At 46.3% G+C, this 8,810-nt stretch overlaps 1 protein-coding gene across 1 annotated transcript; it reads left to right on the top strand.

The window, feature by feature from the left end:
- Positions 1–899: 899 nt before the first annotated feature.
- LOC144155890 (salivary anticoagulant protein P23-like) lies at positions 900–5,935 on the top strand. The gene is made up of 3 exons (XM_077687597.1): positions 900–971; positions 3,403–3,450; positions 5,296–5,935. The coding sequence occupies exons 2-3, from the start codon at positions 3,417–3,419 to the stop codon at positions 5,883–5,885; spliced, it is 624 nt and encodes a 207-aa protein (XP_077543723.1). The 5' UTR covers positions 900–971; positions 3,403–3,416; the 3' UTR covers positions 5,886–5,935.
- The last annotated feature ends 2,875 nt before the right edge of the window (positions 5,936–8,810 follow it).

The raw sequence follows: 8,810 nt of genomic DNA, 5'->3' as shown, positions 1-8,810 counted from the left end.
TGTTATGTTTATCTGTAATAACATTCTCCTGAGTGGGACCCGAACCAAGGACCTTCGCCATACGCGTCTTGGGTATTACCTCACAAAGTGGCGGGGAGCACAGCCTCCCCTGTAGCTTAGTTGCTTTTTCATCAGACGCGCATTCCGAAGGGCGTGCGTTTGGCTATCACCCTGAGAGCATGTTTTCCTCCATTTGCTTTCCAACATAAAAAACAAACAAATATATTCAGCGAGAAAATTCACGAACGACTTTCCCTACGCCCTCCTTGGCGTCCTTGATTGCGGGCTTTTCTTTCTGCGTTCGTCCAAGCATGCCCCTCAATACCCAGACCTGTTTCTATAATTCGTTCGAGTTGTCATATGTAGGTTGCAAGAGGGAAGAAAGTGGCTAACAAGGCGAAAGATGAGCCCCATCCTTTTTATTTGTACATTACATCCCCGTTGCGAAAAATTCTTCATCCTGACTACCTGCACCGAAGCAGCTGTAAAGCACTTCACTATACCCTCGAAAGCCATAAAATTGACAGTCCTACTTTGGGATCGCTGAAGCCTGTGGCCGATTTCTCCATGAATTACTTTTTTTTTTTTTTGGTTTTCGCACGATGGTTTTCTCGCGAGGGGATTCGGAGCCTCGGCCGGCCTACTATGAGGACCCAATGGTCCCTGGCCTGTTTTCCCCGCATTTCTTGTCTCTTTGTCTATGTCGCGCGCTATTTCAACTGTCTCTCCGAGCTGCAACGCCTGATAGTATTGTGCGCCATGATACATAGAAACCGATAAAGAGGCTTATTTGGAATCGCCTATTTCCAGTTCCTGGTGTGTCACACAACTGCTGCCTACCTCTATAGCGTTATCGCCTCGCGGTACACGCACAAAAAAAGGCTGTTTGTGAACAAGCGTTATCGCATATTTCCAGCTATATAAAGAACTTGCAGTCGGCTGGATGATCGTGGAGCTTGCTGAATATTAAGGTAAGTAAAGTGCTATTTTTTGTGTGAACGGGGTCGGGTACGCTTTCTTCAGCATGTTTTGACTTGTCTACGCCCGTTTTCGTGGCACCATTTCACACCTTAGTGGTAATGTTCCAAGCCGCAGTACACGGGCTTCACCTCTCGACAAAAGTTGAGGCAGCTCCCGAAATGCGTATCGTAGTGTGAGGAATACCAATCCCAGCGGCCGGAATATGCAAATCGCAACCTTTCCCTGCAACCATATTCAAGCGCATGAAGTCATACGCAGAACTGATAGTTTTTTAGCATTGGTCTGTCTGACATTTATTGACATTAGATGCTGCTCGTTAGCCGGAGTGAATATGGAGCAGGATGAAATCCTGGTGGAGGGGCTTTGAGGCGTACGCTGGGACGTACGCAGCGAAGAAAAGGATTTCAATGCAGCAAGGCAGACATCGCATTCTCTGATAAAAATAAAAGAAATGTAACAGCCCAAGAAGTAACTCCCAGCAGTCGCTGGTGTGAATCAAACGTACGCACCATGGCCGGAAACAGTAGTACTATGGATTTATCCCCGTGCAGCAGGTGTATGTACGGCGATCAGACAAATTATTTGTGATTGTGTTGAAATTTATCGTGCCGTAGACGTTGTCGTAACCCGAAACGGTGCTGAATATGGTACGGCGTAGCAGGAAGTACAGAGAGACAGTGGTGACCCGGTCGCAAAATGAAAAGATGAATGCATCACTCTCAAGTGCATTTGTTTGAAAATTTTGTCATGCTCTGCGTGCCACTGAGCGAAGCAGGATCGTATCACTGGTGTCTACTGGGACAACTAAGTCTAAGTTCTCGGTTACACCACGAAACAGGGAATCGACAACTCATAGGAAGAGTAGGGGTTGTCATTAAGTGGCAGATGGCCGAAACGCTGTGGCCCTTCGGCGTCATTTGGGGCAAAGCAGGCAGGCACACAGCCATTGAAAGAAAAAAGAACGTGGGTTTATAGCATGCTCAAGTGAAGAAATGGAGCTCAACTTTTGCAGCAGCCGGGAAGGCCTGAAATCTTAGTAACCACGGCATACGCCAGGTATCATTTCATATACTCAGTTTTCATTTCGTATTATGTCTTGGTAACCTCGTTTATTCAAAACCGTCAATTCAGAACGTAAGCCCTTGGCCCCTTGGCAGTAGGAAATGCCAGTGAACGTGTGTCCTTCTTAAGCCTACGTGTCATACGGTGGGGTAATGTTGGAAGCTAGACGCGTGAGCAGTTTTTTCAGGGTATTAAACAAAATCTGTACTGGCTGTGTACACGACCTTAGGCGCGCGACAGCGATGAGTGAGTGTTTAACTCCTGGGCGCCCAAATCCGGGGCTCCTCACGAATACTAGGCGTTGCTCTTGCACGACTTCTTTTGTTTGTCGTACTGTATATATTTCTTTTATTTTACTAATCGTACACATTACTGACATTTTTTCTATACTTCTCCGCCAAAAGTTTCGGTTCACTGATGCAAACAAAGGCACAGAGAGGAAACATTGATTTAAGAATTTAGGTGCAGGCTCTATTTTTTGTTTTTTCACGCCCCTCAGAAACTTACAGCAGAAGGTGAAGCAAAAAAATCTACGGTAAAACTGTGGGAGGTTGCTTAATTTAGTGCCTATACACTACGAAGTTAGAAAGTTTTGTGCCTACACACTCCGTTGGTAAAAGCGCCAAGGCACCAATAATACACTTTTTCACTGCATGCTACGCCCCGGGGCTCCCCAGGTTTCACGTTAGTGGAGACGGTCCGGGATTTTTTCTCTCTTTCCCGGTCTTGGTGTTCTTCGCACGCTCGCATTACGTCATTACAGCGATGTAGCGGCTACTGGCCGGCTTCCTTTAAATGAAGCAATATACGCATCGATAGGCACTTTAAGAAAATAGCCACAAGACCAAAGCTGAAACGAAAGGCGGATTTGCTGCGGCGAGTGAATCACGCAGTGCCGCTCCGCGCTGGCGATAAATACCTTTCACAACACTTCGAGACGCCAAGAGTGAAAGCATCCATTGGAGGGGTTGCAGAGTCCCTTTAAAATACTAGTCACGCCTCAGTTCCACAGCGAGCTCCTTATTACAGAGCGAGACATATAATACCTGACTTTACCGATAATCCCTTCGCACGTGAGTGCATAACCTACGAAGTTTCTACGACAGTACGCACCTCGGTGGCGTTTCACCTACGTGCAGAAAGCATCGAAAACTGTTAAGCTATTGTGCTGCTCGAGGGTTCCAGCCTCGGATGCGGAGGCTGTATTTGCTATAAACCGTGCTTAGGTATGCCATTAGTAGCCATGACACGCTTGGTCCCCCTTTGCGCATACGTGTACTCGCCTACTACCTGTCTAATCTGCGACGTTATTAGCTACTTCAAAACAGGAATTAACCGCGACATTTTGTTCTATTCCAGGCACTGCTGACAAAATGATTCCACTCGTACTTCTGGCCCTTTCTGTCGGTAAGTTTACCTGCACGCGCATCAGAGATATTTTGCCGGAAATGACTTTATGCTTCGGAGAGGCAAGAACAGGGTACTTCCTGATGAACCCGTCCTTCACCACTTTCGACTTTAACGTTAAAAACACGGCACTATCCGACAGAATCGCGTTGATCTATAGTTTGAACGTTCTGGACTACCTACCATGCATTTGCGTGTTGAAATGCTCGAGTACTCGCTACCTATTTTGCGCCATCTCCTCATTGCTCAAGGTATGGAGAGATAAGACAGAAAATTTAGCAAGACAATTCTTTTGTGAGTGATTCACGTATGTTTGTCTCCCACATTCAACTCTGCTTTGCCTTATTGCACGTGAATCAGCGGTCTCTGCGGCAAAGGGAGCGAATTTGATGGATACCGACACCAGACCACGAAGCCGGTCGTGGGAACCACATAAGAGTGACGCGAAAATGTGTCCTGGAACATCAGGCAATGCAAAAATACCATGCTTGCATTGCGTATTATGCGCTGCATGAAGTTTTTCGAATAAAATCATATGCTGGTCCTTATCACTGACCTACTGAGCCCTCTTGATCACAACCACTGGTGATACAGCTGCATAGAGGGGAAGCAGACCATGGTTTTCAAAGTGTCTGATGGTACATCATCGAAACACAGCACGTTATTCTGTAATTATTACCATGACCTAACATTTCAGAAGAGTGGTCGCTCGAGCTCAATTTGTAAGCGAAGTCTTGAACTCCGTCCCGTGAACTTTTTTTGATCTTGTTCTTTAGATGCCCCATTTTTATTCTATTTTTAAACGGCTGGCGGGAATAAGTGATATTCTAATCATAACTATAAGTGTACATTTACGTGGGTATTTTAATATGTATCTAAATAATCATGACGACTTCTGTGGAATTTAATTTCATTAAATTACTCTCTCTCTCTCTCTCTCTCTCTCTCTCTCTCTCTCTCGCTCACTCGCTCTCTCTCTCTTCCCAAGCCATATTGTGTATAGAATTCATTTCTATTAAAAATGCGCCGACCTTAATGTTTGACTTTGAATGAATTACGAGTGAGGGAGCGACGGTCAGAATAAATAGCTGAATGAGTAGTGAAGAATTGGTTCGACGGTATCCTTTTGTTGGCAAGATGTACTAACCAATGCAAAAAAAAGTAGCGCTACCAGCTAACGACAATGAAGAGGACGGGACAAGCCCGGTTATGGCTACGTTCTGACGAATACAGCAAATGCATTTCTATTGACATAGTATAAATCGAAAAGTGCATATACTTTTACTAAGCAAGGCTGGTATTTTACCACTCATTTTTACCGCCGCAGCGGAAGACGACTAGTGCTGTACTTGTTTTGTACGGGGAGCTTCTAAGAGACAGAAATTCGAGCATGCACTCAGCCCATCTGTTGCAGAGAGTTCACCGGCAGGCGGCTTCGTATTTTTAAAAAGCGGCAGGTTAGAGGTGTAGCGACGGAATTGGCTTTGTCAAGTTCGACATCTGCTCCCATTAGGCCAGTCGCCAAAGAGGCTTGGTGAACAGTCGCAGTCATTGATGTGTCGCTGGTAATTCTCACTTGGATATTGATGAAAGTTAGATAAGAAACCGTACAGTAAGAAACCGTACAGAAACCAGAGGGCACCGAAGAAAAATGGTTGCCTCGACATCTTATTTAGTGTGAATCCGCGGGGCATAAATAAATCGGCTTCCCTCAGTCATAAAAGGGGGGCAGCAGCAACTGCTCCTTTAGCAGTTCTAAAAGTGCTCAGACGATTGTATATACCTGTCGTTTTGGAATGTCTGGTAAAACGCGATCTTTTTTTTTTCTTTATTTTTTTTTTTCAGGAGCCTTCGGCGCCACCGTCAACGATGCGAATTTCTACATGGATCAGGTTCTGAACCACCAAATGCCGAACTTGGTGCGCCGCAACCGCCTGGACCCGCTCCCCGTGGGCTCTTACCAAACGAACTTCGGCCTGGGCAAGCAGCTGAACGCGCACATGCGCATCGTCAACGTCACTGGTCTTGGCCAGATCCGGCGGCAGGGCGACTGCGGTCGACCGGGCGCGTCGGGCCCTGGTCGGGTCACCGTCGGCTGCAATGTCGTTCTAAACCGCGTCGCCGTCAGCACAACATCAGACCTGAGTTACGCTGGTGGGCCCTCCCGACGCATCGGAGCCAGGGCTGACTTTGCCACGAACCATGCCTTGGTCGAAGTGACGTCCGTCGTCGGCCAGCCGCCATCCGTCAACTTCAAGTTACTCCGACCACCGAGCGCCAGGATGGTGTTCACCGGTCTCCGAGACCTGCCGCTGTACAGCGTGATCGAGCAGAGTTATCAGCGGGAGCTGTCCCGCATACTCCAGACGCAGCTCTCGGGGCCCTACCTCTCCAACCTCGGCGCTGCCTGCCGGGCCGTCCCGTTCCCCCGCTAAGCCTACTTCCCCACTCACCATTTAAGAAATAAATTTCTTTTGATTGTTTAGTGCTGTCGCAAGAGAATAGTCTCGTAATTTTATTGCTTTGTCACTGAGGACTCGAACATTCGGAATGGTCGCGAAAAGGGGAGGAGCCGGCGATAGTTACACTTCCTTAGTTCTTTTTTTTTTTTTTTTTTTTTTGAGGCGAAGCTTCGGTGTCCTCACTGATGCCGTTGTGCGCCAATACGCCCCGCAGGAAAGCCAACTTTTTCTGACGATGAATGATCGTGGGTGAAGTGAATGAAAACAAAACGCTTCCCGTGCCCGGAATCGAACCAGGGTTTTTCGCGTATGATGCCTAAGTCTATCCGATTGCTCCATTTCGACATGGTCGAAGTGATTTGGAAAACTCAGGCGACCACCAAAGAAGCAATACTAGCACATACTCGCAGTATGGTATTGACCAACCAAAGAGCTTCGCCTTCAACCGTTGTCGTCGTTAGACGGAGGGGTGCATGGTTTTTTATGGGGGGGGGGGGGTTCGCCTTGTAAATACACCTAGGCTATGAGGCACACCGTAGTGGAGGGTTGTGGATTACGATAGACCACCTGGAGATTTTTAGCATGGGACGAATCTCGACACACGGGCAGGTTTTCGTTTTCGCCTCCATGTGGAAAATTGTCGGCCGTGGTTGGGACCTAACCCTTGGGACAGCGCCCAGTCTTGTCACGTTCTTTGTCCCGTTTTAGCGCTGTTTTTCCATATTCAGTTATGTACCAATAAGCCCGCACCAACACACTTTTTCAGTTCTAACCCTCGTATTCGTGTTCTGCTGCCCAATGCCCTAGCTACGGAGCCACCGCGGTCGCTATAAATAACAGCGTGTGTTATGTCAGCTAGCGGATAATGGACCTTCAAGTTCAATTGCAACTGCAACTGTAACTGCACGGTTCTAACTTCGTTTGTAACTTGCGTTTTTTTTTTTTTGAGATGAGCCTAATCCCGAAACCGAAGCAGTCAAATAAAAATGTAGTGACAAGCGAAACTAAGCAAATTTTCCCTAGAAAAGAGGTGCCGAGAAAATAGGTGAGGTAACACCCTGCGACCGTGTACGCAGACCGTTATTTCGTATCGAAAATAAGCCAGATCCTGCTGGGGCAGGGATGACAAGGAGCCAAATCCATTTGCCCAATGGTAGTTTGCTTTTGGCGGGCCTGTTCGGACTGTTTCGTGGGTTCTTTCGGAAGTTTTCTTTTTCAAAGTCGGCTTATCATGAATTCAGACGTCAATTAAAAGATCGGCGAAATATCTGTCCCCAGATGCCGACGACAAAGTGAGCAGAATAAGAAGTAAACGAAATGAAACTGAGAGACGTGAAATAATCATTTTATCTCGTCTTCCACGTCCCTTCCGACTAACTCTGTTTATTTTTATTTTTTTTACTCCCATATTTACCATTTTAGTACTTAAGGGGGCCATGCAGACAAAACACAAGTTGGTTCATTCGAAAGACTGCATCGCTAGAATCAAACTGACCCAACTTTTAACGTAAACTTCGCCCAAATAAGCTACATAATTAGAAAAAAAAGGAATGGCCATGCGGCCCACTAGCTCATTTTCGCAACAGAACCTATGATGTCATATGTGACACCTCTGCGATTGGCTGAGGCCGGCAAAAGCACACGCAAATTAGCAGGGCTTGTAAGCTTGCCGAACGAGCTATTTGCGCTTACATTTAGAGCACACTCTTTTTATAGCAGTAAGAACGGTGGGGTAAATAGTGGAAGTTACGAAAGTACACATAAACATAGAAGTACCGATGCGTACTGCTGTTGGTAGTGCGCGCACTATGCTGTTTTAGCTGCACATCACTGCGACGCTTTGTGGTTGTCTCAGACGACACTGGCCGATTGGCGCCAGCGACGGTGTCTTACGTGGCCATATTTGTCCAGCAAACACCATGTTTCACGAAACCATTATTTTCTACCTTAGCAAAAACAAGCCAGGTACAAATACGGTGAAAAACAAAAGCAGAAAACGGCCCGCCGCGGTATGATGGCGCCACCAAGGTCAACTAACAGTAAACGAGGCTCCCCAGCACGTATGACATCATTGCAGACGTCACGAAAATGCACGATTTGGCGCGAGAATCAAAATTTTAACTTAAATTGATATATTTGTCAGTGGATAAGGCATCGTTTGCTTCGGGACGAGTGCTGGGGGCACTACAAGACACGAAGTCTTTCGAATAAAACAAACTTGTATTTTGTCTGCATGGCCTCTATAGTTTAAATAAATAGCCACCGCTTACGAGCCCTGGCAAATACCCCCCTCTCTGCGGGTACGAGCCACTTCATTAAGGTCAAGAAGAAGGTATGAGCAGCCTTCTTGCGAAGCGTGTTGGAAATTCATGGCAAGGCAATGAAGAGCTTGCTTACTTCGTGGGTGTCTTCAGGCATGCCCAAGAAAATCATCCTACGGGAGAGTTCGCAGAGCTGCTTATGCTGCCAAGAAGACTCACGTACTCTCTTCATGTATAGTTCTACCGTTCTTGAAACCCTCTTGATTAGGCCTAATGGCTTTTCGCTAAAAATTCATTGTAAATTCTTCAAAGTTATTTTTAATAAAGTTTTCATAGAAATGCCGCAATAAATTCAGTGTTTCAATTCAGCAAGAGCCAAACCCAAACTTTTCTTCCCAATATAGCTCAAATTCACCGTTTCATTTATACTTGTGGCCATGAACTTCCCCTAGCTGACATATAAAATGTATCGCGTAATAGCTTTTACAGCGTTGCATTTACATTCGGTAACAAACATTAGCTTTTTTTTAAAATTCGCTTTAGGTGTATTTGCATCGTTAAGTAGCGCTTGAAATAGAACGGCACCAGAGAAGACACACGACGGCGCTGCTGTCTCCTGTTTCAAGCGCTACTTAAC

The sequence above is a fragment of the Haemaphysalis longicornis genome, unplaced genomic scaffold (assembly GCF_048455015.1).
Source record: "Haemaphysalis longicornis isolate Haplotype H1 unplaced genomic scaffold, Haemaphysalis longicornis Haplotype H1 scaffold_1, whole genome shotgun sequence".
NCBI classification, from domain to species: Eukaryota; Metazoa; Arthropoda; class Arachnida; order Ixodida; family Ixodidae; genus Haemaphysalis; species Haemaphysalis longicornis.
This window is presented reverse-complemented; position numbering and strand designations above follow the sequence as displayed.